At 39.8% G+C, this 27550-nt stretch overlaps 1 protein-coding gene across 1 annotated transcript; it reads right to left on the reverse strand.

The window, feature by feature from the left end:
* Positions 1-27550, reverse strand: lrrc4cb (leucine rich repeat containing 4C, genome duplicate b). Its single transcript, XM_053617223.1, has 2 exons — positions 26879-27550; positions 1-2339 (listed from the first exon to the last, which is right to left on the reverse strand). The coding sequence occupies exon 2, from the start codon at positions 2292-2294 to the stop codon at positions 399-401; it is 1896 nt and encodes a 631-aa protein (XP_053473198.1). The 5' UTR covers positions 2295-2339; positions 26879-27550; the 3' UTR covers positions 1-398.

The following is a 27550-nucleotide window of genomic DNA, read 5'->3' on the forward strand; positions in this document are numbered from 1 at the left end:
GAAAAGATGAAGTGAAATGCTGCAGCATGCCCACGGATACAACAAATATGTCATTATTATGAACATAATACCTTGTGGTTTGTTCACAGGAGGATGCCAAAGCATGTAATTTTACTTTGAATTCACAAGTGCATTGTTTTTCAGCAGACCATTCATCCATTAAATCCCAAATTCAAATGAAAATTAGGAGGAGGAAAATGATATGAAGTATTTTTTTTTGATTTAGCCACTAGACATATCTTTAAATAAATAATCTTTGCTTGTAAACACATTTGTTGAAATAATACATACATCCTCACTGACACGTCTTCCCCATCTTCCTCATCACGACATGTCTGCCACCATAGCCAATAACACTGTTAGTACAGATCAACTTTGACTGTTCAAAGTGAGGAAATTCAAATTTGTGTCTCTTGCACGTTATCTTTTGAGCTGGCTTGGATTAGTAAAGGTTCATGCACAGAGCTATGTAGTGAGCCGAGTGTCGAGGCGTGGTTGTAAGCACTCTTATATGAGTTGTAGTGGTTGTAGTGGTCGTGCTCCAATGGAGGAAGAGGGAGGTGGCTTTCCATCGCAGGAACCCCTGCCAGTTCGTCATCTACACTGATGATCTCCATTGTGCGAGTTGGCCCATTGTGATCTTGCTGGTGGTGCTGCTTTCTCATCTTGTAGAATATGATGAGCATGACGGCAGCCATGAGTGTGATGGCCACGAAGCAGCCGATGATGATCTTGGTGGTCTTCATTACCTCCTCCAAACCATTGAGAGCTCCCTCATTGTCTACGTCTGTCACAGGGATGGTATAGGCTTTCTCTGTGGAAATTGGGGTCGCTCTTGTAGTTGATGATGCCACCCAGCCAAAGGAAGATTGCTCAGGGGTCCTACTCAGCCCATCAGTTGGGGGCTCAATGGTCTCAACAGTGACTGTGGTGAAGTAACTGAAACCACTGTTGTCTATAGAGGTCACGTTGAGGACTGCAGAAGCTGAAATGTTTCCCAGCATGTTGCTGACCATGCAGGTGTAGTTCCCCGTGTCATGCATTGTAACTCTGGTGAAGTTCAGTGTTCCATCATTTTGCACCATGACACGTGCCTGGGATGCCCCATGTGTCATAATGGAGCCACCTGGTGTTAGCCAACTGACTGAGGTCAGAGAATTTGTCCGACATTTGAGCTCCACTGCTATTCCCTCAGTAACATTAAGATCTGCAGGAGGCTCAACAATGACAGGTGCATAACATTGAAAGTAGCTCTGGTCCAGCTCACCAATGTAGCGCCCCTTGAGGCTTGCAGGAGAGTTACAGCGAGCGCAGCAGCTGGTGTTAGTTGGTACGGTTTCCCTTAGCCACCAGCTTAACCACAGGATGTCACAGTTGCAATTCCAGGGATTGTGGTGTAGGTGTACTCTCTGCAAATGGCGTAAAGGAGTGAAAAGGTCATGGGGCACAAATGTGAGGTTATTATGAGCCAGGTTCAGCTCACTTAATGACTGAAGGTCATCAAAAGAGTTCCTTTCAATTGTTTGGATCTGGGAATGCATCATCCACAGCTTCTGGAGGTGGATAAGACCCTTGAACGAACCAGGCTGGATCACCGTCAGCTGGTTCCCTGACATCTCAAGCTCATCCAAACGAACTAAGGGCCTAATGTTGGGGACTTCCTTGAGGTTACACATTCCCATGTTCAGGTAGCGCAAGTTGCTTAAGCCCTCAAATGCTCCATCTGAGATATAGGAGAGACGTTTGAGCTCCCCCAAGTCCAGCCTCCTTAAGGATGGTAATCGGTTGAAAGCATAGGATGGTATGCTCTCAATTGGGTTATTCCTAAGCCATAGTTCTTTGAGCTTAGAGAGATATTCAAAAGCTCCATTTGGGATCGTTGTGAGGCGATTGTCAAAGAGCTCCAGGGTGTTAAGGCTGGTTAGCCCATTGAAGGCGCCAATCTCAATGTTGCGGATATGATTTTTGCTAAGTTGGAGGATTTCTAAATGCCGTAGATGCTTGAAACTGTCCACTTTGATGACCTGGATAAGATTGTCCTGAAGATTCAGGTAGCGTGTGTTGGTGGAGATGCCATCAGGGACTTCCCTGAGTCCTCTGCGTGTGCATATGACCTTGCTAAATTGGTTGCTGCAGGAACACACAGAGGGACATGTCTGGGCCCTTACTAATCCTGCCACTGCAAGCAACTGCAGAGCCAAGAGCAGGAGGAACAAGGGGTCAAACCAAGCCCCTTTCCATCTAGGACCTCTCATCATCTGGTGCTGATGGTAAGAGGTCATCTTGTTCAACATTCATAATTTATCGTCTGCTGGTTCCATCTCCCTGAATGAAGCAGCCTGAAAAAGAGTAAAAATAGTTATTTGTTAGTCATGTCATGATGGAGGTTGTGATAATTTTGCTCCACTGATACTTAGTAACACCTCTGGGACAACCCTTAGAATGCCACAACAATGGGTTTCCCTTTCAGGGAGGGTTCCAAGTACATATATCTAAGAAACCTTGAGGAACATGTTTTTCAAAGAGTGCATCCTATGTTATGTTTATGGACCCAATATGTAATGTACTAAAAGGACTAAATGTACTAAATAGTCCACACTTGTTGAATCTTAAGTAAATTTCACCTTTAAATATGATCTGGTATGTGTAACTCTTAGATTTGTGAATGTGTAATGTGAAATATTTAGTAATATGACCACCAAAATGATAATTATATGCTTTACATCTTCTCCAGTACATGACAAAGTTTTTATCCGTCCATCCATACATCTTCTATACCGCTTATCCTTCCGTCAAGGTCATGGGAAACCTGGAGCCTATCCCAGGGTGCCTCGGGCACAAGGCGGGGTACACCCTGAACAGGGGGCCGATCAAAGTTTTATTTATTATTTATTTATTTATTTAACTATTTTAACCAATGGAAAAGTATTTGAGAACAGTCTTTAAGTCTGCATGGAAAAAATAATCAATATATGGAAATCTTGAAACAACAGACTGCCAGATAAGTGGAAGAAGCATACAGGCCCCTTAGGACTGTGTTCCACTTCTGGGTTTCTCTATACAGGATGCTACTGGCCTAAAGCACCCTTCAAACCCATAGAAATATGCCAGTACTGGAGTACAGAAAAATGATTTTCGATGAGTGTTCTCATGAAAAAATCTGACTATTACCTGTCATATTTATAAGTATGTGCTAACATCACTCAGAATTATATTGATAGAGTCTGTTCGAGTGTGTACATGACAGAGAACAAGAGACAGAGACAAACAGACAGGAGAAAAACCAGAGCAAACAGGATGAAAACATTATGAGATCTGGCACACCGGTCAGTAACCCAAACTCGCTTGGCGGAGTTAAACATAACCTCTGTGTGAGTAGAGTGTGCTGTAAATTACAGGTTTAAATCACACACAGAAAATGTTGTTATATGCACCGCACAACGCAATTCACTGAATTTACACCTATTAAATCAAGTGGGCACCTATTAAATCAAGTTTCTCATTATTACAACATTTCAGCATTAAGATAAACCTGTGACAATGTCTATTACAGTCATGTCTCTTTTACTATAACTTATATCATGCAGCAGCATGCCTTGTTTTCAACCAGCCCAAAAGAAACAGTGTCACACCCATCTTCATCTTCTTCCACTAGCTTCCTGTAACTGCCTGCATCAAATTCAAGGCCTTGATGCTCATGTACAAGACCTTGTGTTGAAGAGCACCTCCCTACCTCAACACTCTCCTTGAGGTTTATGTTCCCTCAGGCAACGACCGACGCCTGGTAGAACACTTAAGTAGCCCCTAAATTGCCCCCTCCCCAACATTCGCACTTTGCTTCTCAAGAGCTCAATTAAAAATCTTGTATGGTATCACTACTTGTATTGTTCTCTGCTTGATACATCGCTTTGCTTGTATTTCCTCATTTGTAAGTCACTTTGGATAAAAGCATCTGCTAAATGAATAAATGTAAATCATTACAAACGGGTTTAGTTAATTTAGCTCCATCATGCTTTTTTCCAGCTGCAATTGAGAAACGCCCTCATGGCAGATGTATATATCTCAGGAACTGCAAAATTGCAGAAATGTGATTGAATTAAATGTGTGGAGACATAGATGATTAATGTCTGCGTTCAGCAACGAGTGTTAGTTAGCAGCAACATAATTGACACAGCACTGTGAGACGCTGAGAGGTCTTACAGGGGACATACTTTTAATGGGATGCACAATGTAATCAGGCCATATCCTAGCAGGAGCTCATGTATTTAAACCAAAAATAACCAATGAATATCGGAGAGAACTTAAATGCTCTCAGACGTATTAACTGACTGCAAAGTCAGAGTCCATTTCCAAAAACAATGATTCCATCAAAGATTCAATTCCCACATTTGTTAGATACTGAAAACAAAACTGGATTAATAGTCCATAAATAGAGATTAGTGCACACCATATTCCTGACTACCCACACAAGCCTAATATAGACTGTGTGAGACATCTCCTGCTGTTCCTGCTTATATGTATCTCAAGGAAAGCTAACAAATATCGATCTAAGAAACACCGCTGCATTGCTTATGTAACATAATGACTAGTTTTTTCTCGATTGCTTAAACACATTTCTTGAAATTATGCCACCTTTCTAAACACAAATCCATAACTTCTCACCCAATTTCCCAAACTTATTTTCAGGTCAAGAAGAAGCTCTCCACTCAAAACCATTCAATCTTGCTGAAAAACCAAACTTTGCCCTCAGACCTGACACACAAGCCCTCAAAAACACACACACACACACACACACACACACACACACACTACAACATAGTCTTACACACTGGTGAGATAAATTCAGATCAATACTACAAAAACCGGTGATAAATTATGTTGCTTGTGGTTCTCCCCGTCAAAAACCTTTTCACGTGATGAACAAAACAAAAGACACAACAAATGTATACATTTGCACATTTTTTATTCCTTAATGTACTGTACAGTACAATACACCAAACAACAACAACAAAAAATTATTCTGCCCCAGCATCCCATCTTTGGTCTTGGACAGGCCAGCGAATCTCGTCAACATCACAGGCTATATTGGCCCTAACCAGGCAGCGGGGGTAAAATCCTCTTGCATGCCTGATCCACCCCTGGAACGCATCAACTGAAATGTCTAGGCAGGCTTCTTCAATGGCCTGGAGGAGATGAACGTGGATGTGAGGTTGTCGGTCATACACTTTCCACTGCCATGCTGAAAAAAACCTCCTCTATCGGGTTTAGAAACGGAGAGTATGCAGGCAGAAAGAAGTTGGAAAACCTTGGGTTATTGGTAAACCAATCACGAACCAGAGCAGCATGATGGAAGCTGATGTTATCTGAAACAACAACGTAGCGAAGCTGCTCTGGTTGTGCTGGCTCCCTCTGGTCAACCTCTCTTAGACCATCAAGGAAACCAAGATGGAGCATAGAGTTATAAGGTCCAAGAATGGCATGGCGGTGGAGTACGTTCACTCCTTGCTGGCCAGGGACATTCACAATAGCCCGATGGCCAATTATGTTCCTCCCCCTTCTCCTTCTTTTGGTCAAGTTAAATCCAGCCTCATCAACAAAGATAATCTCATGGGGAACAGGCTGGCCTTCAATCTCAAAGATTCTCTGCAAAACACATGAAACACAGTAGAGTAAACGATTACCCTGAAACACAGTTCAAGAGGGCACAAATGGCAGACCACCATATGTACTTTGTGCTACAGTATAAACTGCTATACTGCTATACTGTGATGGTACACAATACTTCATACAATATAAAAACTCATACTTGAACATATTCCAGATGTTGGACTCCCACTCTGCTAGGGTTTGGTTTGAAAAGGATGAAGTAGGTCTGTTTCATCCGGAACCGGTGCTTTCGGAGGATGCGATCAATTGTGGAGAGGCTGATGGCATATATCCCTCGAAATTGGTGATTGTCTTCAATCACGCTCCTTTGAATCTCTCGCAGGCAGATTACATTGTTGGCAATGACCATATTTACCAGCTCCCTCTCTTGCTCCTCCGACAAACGCCTTAGCCTGCCTCCACCAAGTGGTCGTCTCTGTGTCCTACAAAAATAGAAGTACTGATTACTGTAACTGTAACATATTCTTTTTACAAAATGGAAGCATACAGAAACTCTATCTGTATGTGAGGCAATTTGATGTGTTTATTTTTAGTACAGTAGTATAGTAGGGCAGCTACAGTACATGTATGTGTTGTAAGAGCACAGAGTACACCTACCTGTTTTCCTCCCTGAAGGTTGAGCAATGGTGAAGTGATGCTTCGCTGTACTCGTTGCCCAGCCTCCCTCATAGTCACACCATGAACAAGGACATGGTCAACGAGTGGCACAAATTTCATCCGAGACTGCATATCTCCTTGACCTTGCCCTTCCCGTTCCTCTTCCTTGTTGTCATCCTCCTCTTCCCCTCCCTACTCCTCCACCTCCTACTCTTCCTCTTCCTTCACCTCTTTCTCCACTCCCTACTGGTCTTCCTCCTCCTCCTCTCCGGTGTCCTCAACCTCTTCCTTCATGTCTCTCTGGATCCATTGTTCCAAAACTGAGTCAACTGGCTCAGGCCCTTTTATGTATCTACTGAAGATTCTGACTGGTGTGTGATCAATTTTGACTCTTGGTGTTTCCACCTAGGTAATTGTGTGCTAATTAAACTGAAGCTGTGTTGACTTGAACAATATTGAATGCTAGTGCTTTCTAAATGACCACATGGTGTAGGCAGTGAGAAATGAAGGGATTTGTGTGTAGAGTTTTGCAGTGACAGTTCAACAAATCTGACTCATGTGTCAAAACAGGGGAATAGTGTTTATAGTTTAGGGAAATGGGTGTGCTTTTTGATAAATGGCGTGATGGGTTTGAAATTTTAGTTCAAGTCCTGGTTATAGTGTTTAAGCAATTGAGAAAATCAGTAAAAGAACTAATTCAAATTCATATGTGGCATACCAACACCAGGGCTTTGAATTATTATTTATGTATACCTTTAATTTTAATGTTGAGTACAATTGACTAATTATTCAAGTGAAAACACAAGCAGTTTTTATTCAAGCTGTCAGCCTTTGTCATTCATTACATAGCAATGTAACCATTATCCATTATACACCGATCAGCTATAACATTAAAACTACTGAAAATGAAGTGAATAAGATCGATTATCTCGGTACAGTGGAACCTGTCAAGGGGTGTGATATATTAAGCAGCAAGTGAACTGTCAGTTCTTGAAGTTGATGTGTTGGAAGCAGGAAAAATGGACAAATGTAAAATCTGCGATACTTTGACAGGGTCAGATCATCTCCAAAACAGCAGGTCTGTGGAGTGTTCCCTGTATGCAGTGGTTAGTACCTACCAAAAGTGGTCCAAGTAAGGACAACCAGTGAACCAATGAAGGTCATGGGCACCCAAGGCTTACTGATGTGCGTGGGTAGCCTGTCTGGTCCAATCACACAGAAGAGCTACTGTAGCACAAATTGCTGTAAAAGTGAATGCTGGCTATGATAGAAAGATGTCAGAAAACAAAGTGCATCGCAGCTTTCTGGGGGTGAGGCGGAATAGCCGCAGACCGGTCAGAGTGCCCATTCTGCCCCCTGTCCACCACCGAAAGCACCTACAATGGGCTCGTGAGCACCAGAACAGTACATGGAGCAATGGAAGAATGATGTCTTACATTTTCTTTTACATCATATGTATGGCCATGGGTGTGTGCATTGCTTACTGTACCTGGGTAAGAGATGGCACCAGGATGCATTATGGCAAAGGCAAGCCTGCAGAGGCAGTGTGATGCTCTGGGCAATGTTCTGCTGGAAAACCTTGGGTCCTGGCATTTATGTGGATGTTACTCTGACACGTACCACCTACCTAAACATTGTTGCAGACCAAGTACACCCCCTTCATTTCAACGGTATTCCCTAATAGCAGGGGCCTCTTTCAGCAGGATAATGCACCTTGCCACACTGCATATATTGTTCAGAAAAGGTTTGATGAACATGACAAAGAGTTCAAGGTGTTGACTTGACCTCCAAATTCTCCAGAAATTTGAGCATCTGTGGGATGTGATGGACAAACAAGTCCAACCAATGGAGACCCACCTCGCAACTTACAGGACTTAAAGCATGCTGCTGCTAATGTCTTGGTGCCTGATACCACAGCACACCTTTACAGGCCTTGTGGAGTCAATGCCTTGATGAATCAGAGCTGTTTCAGTGGCACAAGGGGGACCTACACAATATTAGTCAGGTGGTTTTAATGTTATGGCTGATCAGTGTATATAACATTAAATACCTTTATAACATAATTTAGAAAATTTAATATTTAAGCTCATTTTGTCATTTCTCAGTTGGTTCATAGTACAGGGGATGAAAACAAAACATCTCCCTACAGCCTCATCAGCATTTGTAGCAAGAAAAAAAAGTAATTAAAGGAAGAGAGGTGAATGTCAGTTTGAGCTGATAAACTTGAGCCAGGGGAAAGAAATAAAGCAGGACCTTGGAGTATTTTGAAGTAATAAAACCTTCTAATCTATTCTTTTGATATATAAATCCATTATAAATTCATTATATCATTTCATGCATATTTCATTGAAAGAAATTTGGGAATGGTTCGACATAATGGTTGCATATATTTTATGTATAAAATAATAATAATAATAATAATAATAATAATAATAATAATTTATTATTTTATAATTGTATTTTATTTTATATATCATACAAAAAAACATTATTTTTCTGTGCATTGAACAATGCATGCCATGACTCTCTCCAAGGACCAGCTGTCTGCTTCCGAAGTCAGACTGGTTCATTCATTCATTCAATTACCCAAGAATGTCTGACAGTAAAAAGCCCTATTGATCTGCAGGAGTGGCTGCAGAGGACAGCATCTCTGATAGAATGGCTATAACGCTATATCAATCATCTACCACATTTTACTTCACAATCGATGCCTGTCATGGCATTTCCAATGCACTCTTGGACATTAGAAAAAGTGTCATTTTGATTTGAAGGCAAAAAGTCCACAAGAGGACCATGGAAGAAACCTTTATTGTATAGACCTTTGAATTGCTATTAAATGTCAGATGTCTTTTCAGGCATTATATAGTTAATTTGACTAAATTCAAAAATTATTCTTATGGCTCAGTCAGACCACCTTCATTGTAAAAATATATCCACTGATATGTATGTTGCGTTTAATATTCAATATATCGCACTTTTTATTTTTTATTTTCGATCATATTTTCTGTCAAGGTTTATTTTCTAGTCATTTGACGCACCATTTCCCGAATTCAAGGTCATAACTAATGTCACAACTTGTGATTATATTGCTCAAAATTTTGAGAACAATTAGCCTTCAACCACAATCTTATATCTAATTAAAGCTTTTATTTATTTGTTTATTTATTACTGGAGACAGTGATTTAATGTAAATGAATCTATTTCTAACAATAATGTATTACTTTCTGGTCACTTATTTTATCCCGCTTTAATGCAAATGCTTCAAAATTAAGGTGTTCAAATGCACAGCACAAAATCTCATAAGCTGCTTTTGGAAGGCACTCAGCTTTGTTTGCCCTACAACTATAAAAGGACAAACACCACACAAAAGCAAGTTCTCAGGAGACGTTGTGTTTGGACGGAACCGATGGCTTACACAGAGGTTTGGCTGACAGGCTGCCTGCCAAGGTCTTTACTGAAATTGGGAGAGTGTGCAGCAGTCAAAAGAGAGGCTTTACAAAAAGGAAGTACTCGGTAGAATTTACAAAGACTGAAATGTAAGTGTAAGCGCATCCTATTTGCCTTGAGTAGATGATAATGTTAACAACCGTAAAAGACGGATTTGTACTGAATCATATACCTACTGTTTGTACACATGTATAACCATTACAGTCATTATTTCAAGTGTTAAGCCTGATTCCTTTTCCTAATGCGTTATTATACAAAATGAGCTTTTATTCCAATGAAAGGAATTTGTGAATGGTCTTTAATTACAATTAGTTTTGAATCTAGTTTGATGGTCAGGCGATTCCATTCTATCCAACTTTAATTTAAATAGAGTCTTATGCACCAAATACAGGGATGAACATAATACATCCTTGCCACTCAATGCAGCGAGCTGAGTACCTCTTTGCGGTTGTGCTGAGACATGTAAAAATACTTTACTTGCCTTTCTGAAGAGCTCTTCTAGCTGTTTATTTAGAGAATATAAGTACAACTCTTAGAAGTAATGCACATTTCCAATCCTCTGGAGCTTGGATCCTGCACATTCAGTAGGACTACTGCTCTGCAGACTAGTTCAGTGTGAAGCCCTATGCCTCTGAGCCTGGAGCCAGGTATAATCCGTATAATCATCAGATTGTGCTAAACTAACTTGTGCTACCTCCATTACCATAATGACACATAAATAATCAGACAAAATGGCCACAATCAGGCTTTTTCCCTTTTGCAGGCTTTGGTCATGTCAGGTGGCGTGGGTGGATTAGTCTGCAGGGAACGCCAGTCTCACACTCCTAATGTTCCTGCTGATTACCTCCTAATGCCTGGCCTTCTCAACATGCTGGAACTGTACAGAGCTCTGCAGCGCCTCAGGTGAGCATGTAACCCGAATGCTGGACACACTCATTATAGTAGGTGTCAACACAAATGGGAGACAGTCCCAATCCAAGGGCTCATAGGAATCTGGCGGGTATTTGATAACAGCAGGAACTGAAGTTGAATATGAAGCACAAATAGATCACCTTAGTCAGTTGAATCTATTGCCTTTTTGTTAATTGATTACGGTGGCCAGTGAGTGCAAAACACATTAACAAAGCAAAAACGCAACAGCAAATTCAGAAACACATCAACACAACTCCAAACACAAATGAAAGGTTGTTACTGAACATATAAAGTACTCGTTGCTGATTGGCAATACTGTGCATGAGTCTGAAAGGGCATTCATATGACGTAATTTTAAATATGCTGTCAACGACATTGAAATAAGGATTCGAATGCTGAAAACCTGCCTAAGGGATGCTGTGTTATTCCGAAGAAAGAATTATTCCTCAATATAACAAATGTAACTGTGCATTACATTGTTTCGGCTATACTAAAGAGATAACCAGTATGTGATGTTAGATAAGGACCTACACTTTCTCTTTTGTTTTCCTGAATTTGTTGTTGTGTTTTTGGTTTTCTTGTTGCCTTTTCTGATCTACTGTACCGGATTCCAGATTTTCTTTCTCTGGTTCCCGAATCACTGTGATAACTGAACGCACCGTTTTAAAATTCACCAACATGCCTTTCACAACACAAGCTTACACACTGTAAAACCGGATAAGTTCATTTAACTCAAAACATTTGAAGAATCTAATTACCTCAAAATTTTTACGTTGATATATCAATTTCTTTATGCCAAATACACTTAAATATAACAGTTTCTGTTATATTTAAGTGTATTTGGCTGAAAGAAATTGATTTATCAACGTAAAAATTTTGAGGTAATTAGTTTCCTCAAATGTTTTGAGTTAAATGAACTTATCCGGTTTTACAGCGGAAACAAGTATATTAGACGCCGTTAGGTAAAAAAATCGTGTTTTAGAAATTCAATATTTATGTCTTCATGTTATACTTGATCAAGTGTAAGATTTATTACTTACTGTAAGATGCAGCTACCAAGACAATAATACTTAATATTTATGTGTGCTAGTATCCACTGTAATTTAGCTCTTAATCATATTCTGACTGCATGTTTATTGAATCTCTCTCTCATCTTCATTAGCTCAGCTTCTGTGCTTATTCCATCGCAGAGTGGCTTTTGGCATGGAAATAAAATGCAAAGCTTGTACATCTTTATAATGAATTGATTCTTTAGTTTATTAAATCAAGCAAATAAAGTTAGTAGTGCTCGCAGGACCTACAGCTAATGAATATAGTCAACTATGTTTAATAATCAGAACACGCCAAAGAAGCCAGGCCTTCAGGACACAATTTATTACATTCCATACATGTATTTTATGACAGCATGAAATACATAAGATCACAGTACTGATTGGGTGCAACTGTGTAGTTGCTATAATCTAGTCCAAGCCAAAGAAATTATCTTTGATGAAATATTTTATGCACAGTGAATAAACCATCCGAAGGACTTGCTGAGTGGCAGGTTTACAGCCTGAGAATGGCTTTAGATATAGACATCAGTTACCGAGTCATGACACAGTGCAACATGTAGAGATCTTCTGCAGGAGCTGCTCAGTGAAGCGCGGGTGTCGGATGTGGAGCAGGCAGCTGTGGCAACGCATTCACCATGTGCTCGACTCAGACTCAGGGACACACCACTGGGAGAAATACAGGAGCTATGCATGAGGGTAATTTATTGCCCGTGGGTCGGTGCGCCCCCATGTTTTGGAACTGTGTGAAACCCTTGTTAGTGAAAATACTGGTTCACTTTTAAACTGTCAGGATCAGTGCCAAAACTGCAGCCCACAGCACTGCAGGTGAGGATAAAAAGTGGATTAGTGAGCAATCAATCATGGTCTCGGCACTCTATCCTGTACATCACGAGCTGCAGTTGTAATGCCATTGGGAACAAAATTAAACGTGTGCACGTATGGCAATATGAAGCTGGTAAACACGGGCACTGAAAGCCTAGCTCCTACAAATTAATGTCGGCCCTGTAGAAGTGCATCGGAATTTCCGTCAGGTTATTCTGAGCACAGAGTTGAGCACAAGACCCCATCAGATTTGCGGCTTGTGTAATGCTATTAGTCATCTTTGCAACAATGGACCTTAACACCATTGTAGCAGATAATCTGTCCATGGGGAAGTGTTCGTGTGCTGCTCTTCTACCACATCCCACAGAGAAAATCTATAACATAATGGGGAAAGAGCTTGAGGAGGAATACAATTACTAGACAAAAGCTCTTCAGTCGCTGTTTTGGCAGCCGCTCTTCCTGCTGGAAATACACAGCTCGCGAAAAGGCAATCTTGCATGTTCTTATTGTTGACTGGCGGAATTTTTAGCAAGGCGTTCTCACCCTCTGTTATTTTGCTGTGCGAGCCGACACAAAAGAGCTGAGAAACATTATTCCGCACCACAACAAATCACTTCACCCGAGCAAGGTGGCAACATCCAGGCACGTAGAGTATCGTAAAAACACCTTCTCTTCTTTTTCTCTCACTCTGGAAATGGTCACAAAGCCGAAAAACGCATCGGATCTATAGGAGCATCCAGGCGAGATAGGCTCTTCATCAAGATGATCTGAGTAAAGCGTGATCTCGCTGGCCTAGACCCTTCAGTTCACTCCACCATTTGGATGGAGAACGAGAGAGGCAGAATGCTGACTGGGTAAAAATACTACAGACAGCGGGGTCATCCTAAAACTTGCCACTGATTTAATAGAGCACTCTGTGGGATCCAAATGTCATGTAGACCTAATCTGACATCAAAGGTTTAAAAGGAGAACATTTTATTCGAAATTAAATGATATTTTGAATAATCTGAAGACTACATAATCTTGTAGCAAAGCGTAATGGTTCTCTGCATGTTCCATATGGCATGCAGGGAATCCTTACAGTTCATGAATGCTTTCTCTCCACAGGCTTCTTACAGCATGCAGAGACAAACCATTCATAAATGTTTATTACATCTGAACTAAGGACATTTATACTCTATGGTTGATGTCTGAATTCTAAGCTAGACCTGCTTTGTTTCAGACAACGAATGGATCATCGATCATCACTTTTATCCACAACATCCATTTTGTTCTCAATCCTTTCAGAACTACAGCAAGAAGGCTGGAATAAAATGTTCCAAACGCGCACTCTTAATGACAGAGCTACACATATGTTTTAGCGGTTTTTAAGCCCAGCACCTGCTTGGTGCCCTCTGGATAAGATGGCGAGGGACGTCTCAGAGTAAATCCAGCCTAAATATTATGGTCCTCTTGAAAACTGTGCTGTGAGCTGCTGCTGGGAGGCCTTTGCCTTTCAGGTTGCTGTGTTTCTAATTCAGAGAACGGACCTCACATTGTGTCCAGACTGTTGCACAGCGGTGGTGACTCAGTGCTCTATATACATGTGTTACACCCCTACCATTTCTCTCTCTCTCTCTCTCACACACACACACACACACACACTGAATGCTTAGGAATAATTCATGCTTTCACATTAGAGTCACTTTTAAACACTTGCAGTAACAAGTGGATACAGCATTTATAATGTCAGTGCAAAATTGTACCCATTTTAAGAATAGCAACCAACCACAGAGCCTAATTCCTCTTTAAATTACTAGACGGTGCCTCTTTTAGAAACTCCATAGACAGCCAATCATAGGTTGCTCTAGCAACTGTACAATAGCATTATAGTGCACATGGAACAAGACCCCTTTCTTTGTATGTTCAGAAGAGTGAGAACATTTCATCGTGTGAAGCTCACAAAGCTGCATTCTCTAATATCCACACTCCCAGAGCCGCTTGTGTCTGTGTGACAGCTTTCTCCTCTCTCTGTCTTTCTCTCTCTCTCTCTCTCTCACACAGACACACACACTACAGATATAACCCATTTGGCCATCTGACCTCCCATTGCTTGGCAATTGCTTCTCGAGGTCAAACTCAGCTGAGCTCTTGTTCCTGTGCTTCTTTTTGCACTCTGTTTAACATTTTTAACCATTATCCCCCTTTGACAATATGAAAACACTGACATAGTTATACCTAGGAGGTATATTTAACTCAGGATGCTGTGGAAAATGCACAGTGTAGAGATGAAACGAAGAGTCGGAGCACTGCATTAAAAGTCTGAGCACATCGAGCATAGAGTCACATTCATTATTCATTAACTAAGTCACCGTGCATTGTAATTAAACGCAAAATCTAAAACAGAGATTGCTTTTGTCGACAACTCCTTGCTGAACTCCAGTCAGAGACAGGTTCCCTCATTATTCACAAACAAGACACAATATTTTGCACAGACTGTTGACTTCCGCAATGTCTGCACAGAGACAAAAATACCCAGAATAAAAAAAAAAAATCTAATTTAAAAAAAAAAAATCAGTCGGGCTGTCCATAAGCAGCTCAGGGCAAGTTAAGGGTTGCTATGAAAACTTCATGTTGTGACATGCGGTTTTGTCTGAGATAATGAAGAGCGCACTGCTAGCAGGCAGGAGGAGAATAGGGAGGAAAAGGAGGGAAGAGAGGGATGGAGTGACCCTCCTGCATGGGCACAAATGAGGGAGCCACAGCTTGCACAGCACTCATCCCCTGCATACAGATTGCATTACACAGCCAATCCTCTGAAAGAGCCTTTGCTGCTCAAACGCACTGACATGCTTCAGTGTGTGGAGGCAGCCAGCCTCATATTCAGCCAAGTAACCTCTTAAGGGCAATTAATACAAGGGACATTACTTTATTCATCAGCCACCATGCTTGATATAATACACAACATATTCGCAAGACTATTTGGCATCATTATCAGACTTACTAATGGGTCATGCTTTGAGATGTCCTGTGGAGAGGACGATACCAGATCCGACGTTCTGCATACTGACTCTTCAAGACCTCTGTTCATGATTTTAAATAAGAAGGCTCCCTGGTGATGGCAATCCAGCTGATTGAGTGATGCAGCCAATGGAGTGATGAATGTAATGCCCTCCTGCTGGCCCATGGATTATCTGACTGGGCATTGAGCTCCCATTTCCTGACCTTCGGATTATACAGTCCTATCTTGAGTTAGCAGGCATCAAGTTTTGACATAGTAGCTGGAAGTGTAATACATTTATAGGTCCTACACCTCAATTGTGATTTAAAATGCTGAGACATTTAGAAAGTCAATTTATGGCCAGGTGTCAAATAAGACTTTATCATTCTGTAGGGTTGAATAGCGGCTGGTTTTATAAGGTTCTGTCGGCGTGTTTTTGATTAAGAGTCCCTCAGGGTTAATAGATAGATTTAAAACTTTGCAGTCCCTAAGACTACATATCATTTTACTTTGTAGATTAAACCCTACTACTTAACCGTCATAAGGTGGGTCAGTTAGCTTGCTACCTAGATAAAACCTCAGATAAAAAATAAATACATAATAGAGGCTGGTAAAAAAAAAAACCTAATACTAGAATTATTTAGCAAATTTACCAAAATGTTTCTGAAAGCTAAAACTTTTTAAGGACCGTGATTACTTCCTGTTTTGTAGTACACATCTAGTAAATTTTATTATATTTATATGCTTTTTCTCCATTTGTGTTCCATAACCACAACACAGGTCTCAAATGTCAAATAACAGATTATCTACTACTTTAATTTTGGTTGGAGAATAGTTCTGGGTGAAATATCTCACTTTTAGTACTTGTAAATATATCCAAGAGAGTTAAAAATAAAGAACAAAGAAGACTACAGGTGGGAGAAACAATGGTGATCAGTGATTGGTCATTTGGAAGACTGGTGATCAGGGATTGATTGTTGGGAGCAATGGTGATTAGTAATTGGTCATGAGGAACTATGGTGATCAGTGATTGGTCATTGGGAATAATGGTGTTGAATAATTGGGTGTTAGGAACAATGGTGCTCAGTGATTGGTTGTTGGGAGCAATGGTGATTAGTAATTGGTCATGAGGAACTATGGTGATCAGTGATTGGTCATTGGGAATAATGGTGTTGAATAATTGGGTGTTAGGAACAATGGTGATCAGTGATTGGTTGTTGGGCGCAATGGTGATTAGTAATTGGTTGTTGGGAACAATGCTGTTCAGTGATTGGTCATTGGGGTCTAAAAACATCACAGGTCTAGTGACAAAGTTGCTAAGTTGGCAAAAGTGAAGCACTGTTGTAACTTGGTGCATCTACAATCCATTAGCACTTCCCCTTCTACTATGTAGAGCAAATACTGCCCAGGATTCCACACTTCATTTTTCAACAATTAAGCTATATTATTATTTGGGTATTCATACTAAACTACATCTGGTTTCCTGGAGTGAATACTATAATTTCATTAAATTTAGCTGGTGTACAGCATTAAGGAAGTACAGAATGCCAAATTTACTGCTCTTTTGGCATGAGGTTGATTTTAAGTAGCTTCATCTGCGTCCATCACCTAGTCATACTGGATCCTGATTGCCTGGCTGTGAAAGCGCCCTCCTTTTAATATCAAACCGGAACAAAATCAAAAAAGAATGACATATCTTAATGAAGTTTACATGCTGAATCTATTTTTCTGCAAAATGCCATACAGAACCTCATAACAATAAGATCACAATGCGTGGAGATGAGGTGCTGCTGAAATGCTGTCTCAGCTGGTCTATCCATCACGCCTGGTGTCCAACATGCAAAAAAAATACCCTGCATGAATTATAATGCATATGACTAGGGTGTTCCACTAAGCACCGAGCATTTACATTCATGCACAAGTGATGCACTAAAAAGGAGCCTGATATCATCTTGCTTCACTGGTCTGGTGAACAAAACAGCGTGAATGCATTCTGCTCGGTTTCCCTTGTCAGCACCATGTTGCATCTATTCATCCCGTGGCTGATATTTTCCACACCTACATGTTGTTATGGGCTGTCTGCACTGTATTTTCCACAATTCAAAACAAATAAATCTGAGTAGTCATTAGCCTTAATGACTGTATAATACAGACAATACAGCAAGGAGATGTAAAGGGGCAGACCATGGTAACCATTACTTTCCTTGCCTGAGATGACAATAGAAGGGGTTGGGGCCTCAGAGCTATAATCTTACTGTGGCCATATAGTCTCCTCAGACATTAGTATTGACTCAGTATGAAGCCAGGCCAATTGAATCACTCAGCTGCTTGCAGGATGCACACATATATTTTGTGTGTTCAGGGCCTCGATGTGGTTTTCTGTGCATCATATCTATCCATCCTGCTCACTTACACTGGGTATGTGCTAAAATACTGGATTTTTATTTTAATTTTTTTTCTCTGCCACCAGCGTGCAAGCCTAAGTGGTGCAGAAATAGTCATTCTAATTGCGGCACAAAAGACACAAAAACAAGTCAATAACAATTTCAGTGAATAAACACAAACACGCGATACAGTAACTGCTTAAAACACTTGCCATATTAGCCGGAGGTTGGCAAAGCTGAAGCTTGTTTTAGACAGTACCATTTCATCAGTCTTTTAAGATTGCTACTCATCACACTAGATGAAGATCCTGTACTCTAACGTGTTCAGACTGCAATAATACGTTCACCTTGTTAGAGTATACAGTGAAGGTCCTCTAACGATAGACCTGTGATTAAAGGAAATTACTATGTTCTGATCGAGGCTTGTGTAGAAAATTGGGCTGTACATATAGAAACATTCTTCATTGTTACTTGAGGTAATAAGAATATGCTTTGTTATATTTTGGTCCACATTGTCCGTTTTCTGTCCATGTCTTGTTTATGTTTCATCATTGCCACTAATAGCTGTCCTGTGAGTTTTGCCTCATCCTATGCAGTCCTCCGATAGGCTTTTAGACGAGCACTGTAGCAGAGCTCACACTCTGAGATTTTAATAAATAATTCCAATGTCAACTATCTTTGGCTGTACTGGCACATTATACCTTCTAAAACTGCCAATCTGAACTTACAATGAAATGTTTTTTTTAGTTTTTTTTTTTTACTATGTGCAATTCTTCTGTGATGGCAAAATTGGGCCAAATTTTTTTTTACAAACATGCTTTTAGTCTGTCTTGTAAGAAAAGACGTTTCACATCTCCGCTAGCATTTTTTCAGATGCTGAATGGTGCATATCTGCCTCCATCTTTTGTTGTGGAACAAAATCAACTCTGATTGTCTGCACCAGCATGGACTCTAGGCACCCTGTGGTATATGGGCCTCTAAAACACGGTTCCCTTTGACACCCTTCTGTTTCAGAATCCATGCCAACTGACATGAGAAGCTTGAAAAAGCCACCTGCCCTCCAGTTTCTCTCCAGTCTCAGAAATGTGCTGAAGGAGACGGAAAAGACGTCCATGGGGGAAGATGTGAGAGAGGTGTTTCCAAAATAATGAACATCCCAGATTTGTTAGGGAATCACATTGCTTACAAAAATATAGTGTGCACACATGGCAAAATGATACTCCACATGCAGCTCCCAGTCTGCTTTCAATACATAATCTTTGTGAATATTACAATTTACACAGTTGGAGCTTTAATGGGATATAAGTGTTTATTGAAGCTTCTTATATTAACATTCAACATCCAGTCTGTCATTTCACTCTCAAGATGATATCAACTGGAGCCCTGATTAAATTGCAAGGGCAGTGTTTCCAAAAACCACCAATATATGTATTACAGTCAGAACAGCTGGAGGCAGCAAAGCATCCAAAGTCCATTTATTGTTTAAATGAGTCATTTGCTTAATAAGCTTCTCTGAGGGCGTGCGTTCACATTCAGAAGCCTTTTAAACAGATGAACTTTCACCTCTGTGTGGCTGTACGTCTGTGTGTCTGCAGAATGCTCTGGACCTCCTCTAGAGTGCCATATGCGCCTCAGACAGGGTTTTCCAAAGCATCTACGCATGGAATCAAACATCTGCTGCGGGATTTAAACTACTGCGGCCCATTCAAACTCTCACTCATCTGCTATAATTTGGGTGGCATCTGATTTGGGAGGTCACTGTTTGGTTAATATACTTTACATTAGGTGAAATGACAACCAAAATTTAGAGCTCTGTATCATTTATCATTAATACTGAACAATCCAGGAAGAGTATTAAGGGTGATTCTATGATTAAGGTGTCATTTATTTGTAGTAACTCTTAAAATGTAAACTTTTATTTATCATTTTAACATTAAATCTACTGTAAGAAAAGATGCTTTTAACCATTCAAAAATGTGTTAACCCATCTCAGGCAACAATATAAAAGGTTTATTTTCTGAAAATGGTTGCATTTTGATCTTAAATGAGTAACAGGGTTGAATTTTTTTTAGCATAGAATTAGCAAATACACAAAATGTGGTTAACTAGCAACCATTAGCATGGATGACATTCTAATCCAGTGTTCACCGGACCGCTTCATTGAGGGCTAGCTTCCAGCGGGTTTTTATCTCCAACCAAACTCTAACACACCTGTTTTAAAGAACTGCTTAAGGCAATGATTAGATGGTCAGGTGGGTACAATTATGGTTGGGGGTAAAATCTTCAGGAGAGTAGATCTCCAGGAACAGGGTTAGTGAGCACTGCTCTAATGATTTGCTAATAATTACTAATAATTTACTTTAATTCTATATTTTGGGCAACAGATTTGCGTTTCAATAGTCAATATCACAATATCATTAAAATATGAAAACATAATGTACATTTCCTTTTCCCCATGATCTTCAGGAAATACAAATGATGTAACTTCCTGGTGAAGTATGTGACTTGTTGAATATTTCAGGTAATGTGTTCAGGTAAGAGTGTTCAGTGAATGTTGTGAAACACTAAAATGTACAGTTTTCATTACCTATGGTTAGAATAGACAGAATCATGTAAAAGGATGTTTCAAGCATTGGATGTTAATGTACTCACACGTAATGCGAAAATAAAAAAAAAAGAATTTGAAGTACTTGAATGATAATATTTGAATGTAACATTGATACATAGTCAACTGAATCAGACAAAAATGCTTTTTTCTAAGTGCTGTACACATTTTATTAATGGTTTAAGTGATTTATCCGAAAAATGTAATTTAAAATTTATATATATATATATATATATATATATATATATATATATATATATATATATATAAAATATTTAATGACTTCTACATTGTTGAGTCAGTACAAAAACATTTTAGATTTGCAAACATTACTTTTCCAGCACAGAATTAAATGTTACAGAAAAATGTTTGTATGTCAGTAAAGAAAGCAGCATATTACGTAAGAGACACTTTTCAGACAAAGGCTGCTGGGTTTTGCTGAAAAAATAAGAAGCAAGTGCAACAGTCAAAATCTCCAGAAGAACTGGGACTGGTTCTGCAAGATGCTGCAATTAAACTTACCAGCTCATTTCCTTATAAAACTGTAGAACGTGTATCTGAGACTACTCTTTTTTTTTAACGAGCAAAGGGTCGTCAAACTAAATAGTGACTTCGTTTCAGTCACTACTGTTTATTACTGCACTTTATAGTATTTTTTTAATGTAGAAACATTTAATTTATTTATTTTTGAAGACATCTTTGTTGTACAGCATTTCTTTGCATGTGCAAAGACTTTTTCACAGATCTATCTATCTATCTATCTATCTATATATATATATAATGTGTATATATATGTATGTGTGTGTGTGTGTGTGTGTGTGTGTGTACATACACCCCCCCCCCAACCCCCCCCAACACACACACACAGTATCTACTATCTACTCAGTACAGAAGCTAGACACAAACATTCCCAATATTAATTAGTGTTTAGATTAAAAACATGTATCATTACATGTGACATGTGCCAGAAAAATATAAATACTGTCATGGCGGTCACAGTACTGAGTAACAAACTACTGCCATATCGACACAATCCTTCAAATCTGACAAACAATCCTTCCATATGATGACTTATTGTATGTGAGACTGACATGTACAGTAAAGCATTGTATACCATTGTGGTTTGGTGATTGGTTCATTGCATCATCATGGTTCTGTAGGTCAGCATTAAAGATGGCTCAGTTTCTCATACACACGCCAAAATCAGCAACTCGTTGTACCCTGCTGAGTTTCTTCAGTAAAGCATGCTGGCAAATATCAGCTATTAGTGTGACACATTTGGCTAAACAGCCATTTTTATGTGTAGAGGATTATTTTATATACAGCCAGATATTTTCTGAAGGCTTTTTCACTCAGTGCTCATATTAAAATAGACTACAGTAACATCTAATTCTACACTAGTGATTTTTTTTCTTCTGTGTTCATGGTCTATGTAGTATATTTCACTTCTGATTATAATACAGTTGTACATGTATAGATTTTTTATACACATGACAGCATTGTTATTAACAGCCAAAAATATAAAAGTTCGGTAAAGCAAAATGGAAGCATGTCAAATGGATCAATAGGCACAATAGTGCAGAGTAAAAATCCATTTACACTTCACAAAAACCGCCGTAAGCATGTCAGTGTCCAAGATGGTTTTGATCCTACAGTCATGGTCCATATACATCAAGCATTTTTCCTAGAGAGGAACACATGCATTTTCAGTTCAATTCAGTTCAACTGTATTTGTATAGTGCGTATGAGAATCAAGTTTGTCACAAAGAAGCATTACAGAAAGCTGGATGCAGATTTAGATCCTTAATGAGTAAGCCAGGGGCAACAGTGGCAAGGAAAAACTGAGACAACATGAAGAATCCTTGAGAGAAACTACACTATAAAAACACCAGCACAACAACGGCACCCATTCTCATCTGGGTGACAGCTGGATTATAAACCATTAATCTCCCACAGTTTTATACTATAAGGTGCTGTTTGTACTATGTGTGTTGAAAGGATGTTCAGTATGAGCATTATAGTCTTTATGACGACAGCAGCAGTTATGAAGTCTACAGTATCCAGATGAGATTTTTCACTGAAGAAAGGATGGGACTTGGGAATAAACAGGTTTGGGAGGTGCAATCTTTAAGGTATTCATGTGGGACCAGCCACAATAGCACAAAGTGAGACTAGGGATGTCACGAGAACCGATACTTCGGTACCAAGTCGGTACCAACATTCTTAAAACGTGACGGTACTTGTTTTTCTGGAGTAGCGTTGATACCAGATCTAATGGAGGTACCGAGGTTGCAATTCTTCCGGACCTGATCGGGGTAGCAAATATGGGCAGGTGTTTTAGTCTGTCCACAAGTGGTGAACAAGAAGAACAACAACTACAAACACACGGGGAAAAACTATAGAAGTTTAGCGCCACCGCGACTCGTTGAGAGGAAATGTGGTATGGAATATGTAATACTTCGCATTCGAGGTGGATGACAACAAACATATAATTGATGCTCTGAAGCCGGTGTTCAACCGATGCTATCGTTCATTTCAAACAAAGCGAGGAAATACCTGGAATTTGGCACCTGAAAGACAGGTCCTATATTATGTTTGTTTGAGGCAGCTGGCATTGTGGCCGTGAAACCAGTTAACGTTATGCTCCATGTAATGCTTGCGATAGCCAGTTATTTGTTAACGACGCTAACACATTGCAGTGTTATAAACTACCATCTAATGGGCCACCATGCATTGCCATTCAGCCCATGTGCTGTCAGCTAAATGTAGCCTAATGTTACTAATAATTATTCAAATGTTAATGCTTTTAATAAATCTTTTTGGCCTGCCACCATATCAGTGAATTTAAACTAATGCTTGCCTTCAGAGTATAAGGTATGTGTGTGTGCGTGTGCGTGTGCGCGTTTAGGTGCGTGTGCACCTCTACTGTAGCCTCCACTCATTGTCAGACAGTAGTTGATAACTAAAATCTCTCTCTCTCTCTTTTTGCCAGTATCAGCCAGAGGAGGATGTCCTCCAGGAGAGTTTTTAATTTAATTTTTTAAATTTTATTTTTACACCACACCGTGGTATCGACTTTGGTATCGAGTATTGTGTACTTTTGGTGGTATCGGTACTGACTACTAGATTTTTGGTATTGTGACATCCCTAAGTGAGACACATGTGCATCTCAATTGTGCCAATTAAAATTCCACTGGCGTGCTTGTTGTTTTATATTCTGGGGGGACAGATGAATATGGAAACTAACTACATGATTAATAAAAGACCATGAGTTTTTTTAATGACTAGAACAGAGAGCACAGCTGGGTGACTGGCAGGGCCTTGTCTCTATTACCTTAGCTAAATTGAGGATTCAGCTGAATGTGAGAAATTTTTTACTTGAATGGTTCTACATCAGTGGATTTTAAACAGAAACTGCTTTAATGAATTTGCTCACTATTCCCCTGACCTCTTTTTTGCATTTTAAAAGAAGCCACTACACATGATAACTGGCCTCTCTGTTATTAAACTTTTAATGTCTTTTCATGGTATGAGGTGAACTTCCTACCTGACCCACACTAGAGAGGGCTTTTATATAGCACTGGAACAGAACAGAATAGCTTTGCGGTTTCATTCTCATTTAAACAGCATGGATTGCCAAGAAAAATGTGTGCTATTTTGCCTAAATTCCGAGACACACCCACTTTACTATGTTGGAAGCAATTGGTATTTGCTTTGTTTTTCCCTTAGCTGACACATTCCACACATTAACACTCATCCTTGCTGTGGACTTTCAGTCCCAGGACTGCACACTAAACCTTGTTTCTCCGCGCCTACTGAGAGGATACACCATCAATCAAAGCTGCACTTTAGGGGTTTGTAATGTGCAGCCCATGAGTCAGGGCTAAATTCAGGTCATCACCCTGAGAAGAGGAGCAGTGATCTCTAGCTTGTGTAAATGAACCAAATCTCAATCATTTTTTCTCATACAATTTTAGGAGCAGTTTTGCAGTTATCTCATATGTTAAGGTTGAAAGGCACTCTCAAAGAAGAAAGCAAAGGTGATTTTGGTTGTCTAAGGTCTAAGTATGATGGCTGTATATTGACTGGAGATGTCACCATTAAACCATGACATTAAAAGATATTGGCAATTAAAAGACCATGGGATATACATATGAATTACAAAAGATTTTAAACGACTGAGACTGACAGGTTGTTTTATTTTATGCATAGCTTTATGCACAGACCACAACTGCGATGACAGGTAACACGGGCCTCATCATACAGCACAACAAACATGACTCTCAGGAAAATTTGTACAGCACAACAAACATGATTCTACAGAGCTGAAAATGAACACCCACACCCCAATCTGTTCCATAGCATTTTATACTGGAGTGTAATTTAAATCATTGAAGCCCATGGCAAAGTGGCAAGCACCAAACTGATCTGAGTCAGTAACATTATCATCTAAATGTGATTATGCTTTTAATTTTTAGCAGATTGATTTGGTCTCATCTGCATTGGGATTTTGCTCCATTTATTTAAGCTGGATAAGATGATTATGGAGCAGAATGCACTGAACAAAATAGAGCAGCTGTCAAGCATGTACTATGAAAGCCATTGTGATTTTTTTTTTTTTGCAGCATTTGCAGTTGAAAATGGATAATAATAGACAATTTTTGTCTGCAATCTTGATAATTAAAATGCTTAGCTTGTGAATTGTTTCTGCACATGCAGAAATATATCATATATCATATATCACATATCCACTGTTTGTGATGTAGTTACCCAACATTGGTTTGTTATGTTTTTTCCCCCACCAGCCATTGGTTTTTGATCCAGCAATAACATTTGCTTTCCTGCTTGGTCTCAAGAATCAGGAGAACAAATATAAAGTCAAAACAGAAACACGGCTCTTTTTAAAAAATATTTTCAAGCAGTGCATAAAGCATTTGGTGTTTAATTCATCAAAGGCGTGCCACTTGAAATAAACTGTAGACAGCCTGTTCAACTTGTTTCAAGTGTACATGAGCTACACTGTAGCTTTCAGATCAGGAAAAGAACAGATCTTTCTGGCAGACTATGGGAGATGACATTTATAATTAGTGCATCATTTCAGGAACTGAAATAGATAGAGCAGTACCAGTTAAAAGCAATTATCTCAGATGACTGCCTTTGCTTGATGTCCTTACAAGCAGGCACTGAAACAAGGAGCCTTAGCTGCGTCTTCCTGAATCAAGAATGCACAAATGTAGAGATTTAGTCTCGAATATTTACCTACACAAATGTCTTAACCAGCTTGTTAGATTAAAATGCAGAAGCATCCCTGCTTTTCAGTGTTGTTTCGTTTTTTTTTTTTTATTGCTATTACCAGGGAAGACGGAACCTCCTGTCAAACAGTTCATGCGCAAAAAAAAAAAGTATCAGGGAAGCAACAACCCACGTCCATGAATCATACACAGAAAATATGCAATCTTCCGGTACAACCCAGAACCTCGGCCAGCATGTCAGGAATGTAATGCCTACCTTCACCTGGCTGTGGTATAATCAAGAGGGTTAATTGTTGGAGACACAAGGTACAGCCATGTGTGTGAGCTGCCACCTTCGTCTGTGCTTTTCACAATTACCATCCAAAAAACTGTCGGAGACGGCATAATGCTTCCTAGGATGCGACCCAGCATGCAGTTAGATGAGTAACAAGCTGAACACATGATGTACTCAGGACGCCTTTCACCTCATCTACTTATCAAATGCAGCAAAGTGAAGACAGGGACAATCAGAGATACACGGCGTCTCTTTTTTCCTCCTGCGTCTTTGCAAAAGCCTGCACATGTGAACGGAATATGAATGACCCAACGCCATATTCTAGCAAAAGTAACGCTAAGTGGAGCAACAGAAGGGGGGATGGTGGGGGAGGGAGGTGCTGGGATCCAAATTCTACCAGCTTATTTTGGCACCAGCCTTCAATCATGTAGCCAATGACAAGATAGAGAGATTTAAAGATGGGAAGATAGACAGACTGTCTATCCATCTGCCTATCTAGCTGAACGAATAGATAGATAGATAGATAGATAGATAGATAGATAGATATGTAATAGATAGACGGATAAAATTTTAGAATGCAAAGGTATAAAATGCATGCACTGACATGAAATGTAGAAGTAATATATAACTATATCTCTTTCCCATCACCTACTTACACATGTTCCTTTATTTTTATTTCTTTAAATATGTGGTGTGTCAAGGATAGCAGAATGGACGGATGATCCTCTGCAGCCTCAAGTTATTGTGAAATCCATGCAGGTTTTTTTTTCTTTTTTCTTTTTTCTTTTTTTTTAGTGAGATATGAGCGCGCGAGCCGGAGAGCCTTTAGCAAGCAATGCAGAAAAAAATAAGAGGAAATTTTTTTTTTAAAGAATAAATCTATCACCTTCTTGATGCAAACGCTGGGCAGCTCTGATAAATCCCACATCTACATCCAGTGTGTGTTCTCAGCAGGATCTCTCAGGCTTTATTCCGATGGGAGGGAAAAAAAAAAAATCCCCAAATCCAGCAATTATTAGAAGGGTCCCAGTGTATCAGAGATGGAGATAACGAGTCGCGCGCGATCCATAGCTTAAACACGTAACATGCTGACTTGACTGATGCTTTAATGTCTCACAGCATCTCTCTCTCTCTCTCTCTCTCTCTTCCTGTCTCTCTCACACACTTACACGTACGCACACTTCTTTCCCATCCTGCGTTATACTCTCTCCAGTGAAACTGCAGCCTGTGGACGGGTTTGTCTCGCGCTTAATGCGGATTATTGGCTTCAGATTAATTAATCAGTCTTTCGTTTCCGATCATCGCGCGCGCTTCTTCCTTGAGACATAACGTGCTGTAGACTCGACTTGAACTTCCTCCTGAATCGTATGCACTCGTCTTCAGTCCTCAGCAAGGGTGCACTTTCTCTCCCTACTCTCCCGACAAGAAAAAAATATAAGCTATATGTATATAGATATATATATTATGGATGTTTTTCTTTTCTTTCTCAAAGCGGTGAAAGAGAAATGAAGATGAAATCAGGGGAAAGCACACTGCAGCCACCTACGGTGATGAGCAT

Source organism: Ictalurus furcatus, chromosome 27 (genome assembly GCF_023375685.1).
Source record: "Ictalurus furcatus strain D&B chromosome 27, Billie_1.0, whole genome shotgun sequence".
Taxonomy (NCBI): Eukaryota; Metazoa; Chordata; class Actinopteri; order Siluriformes; family Ictaluridae; genus Ictalurus; species Ictalurus furcatus.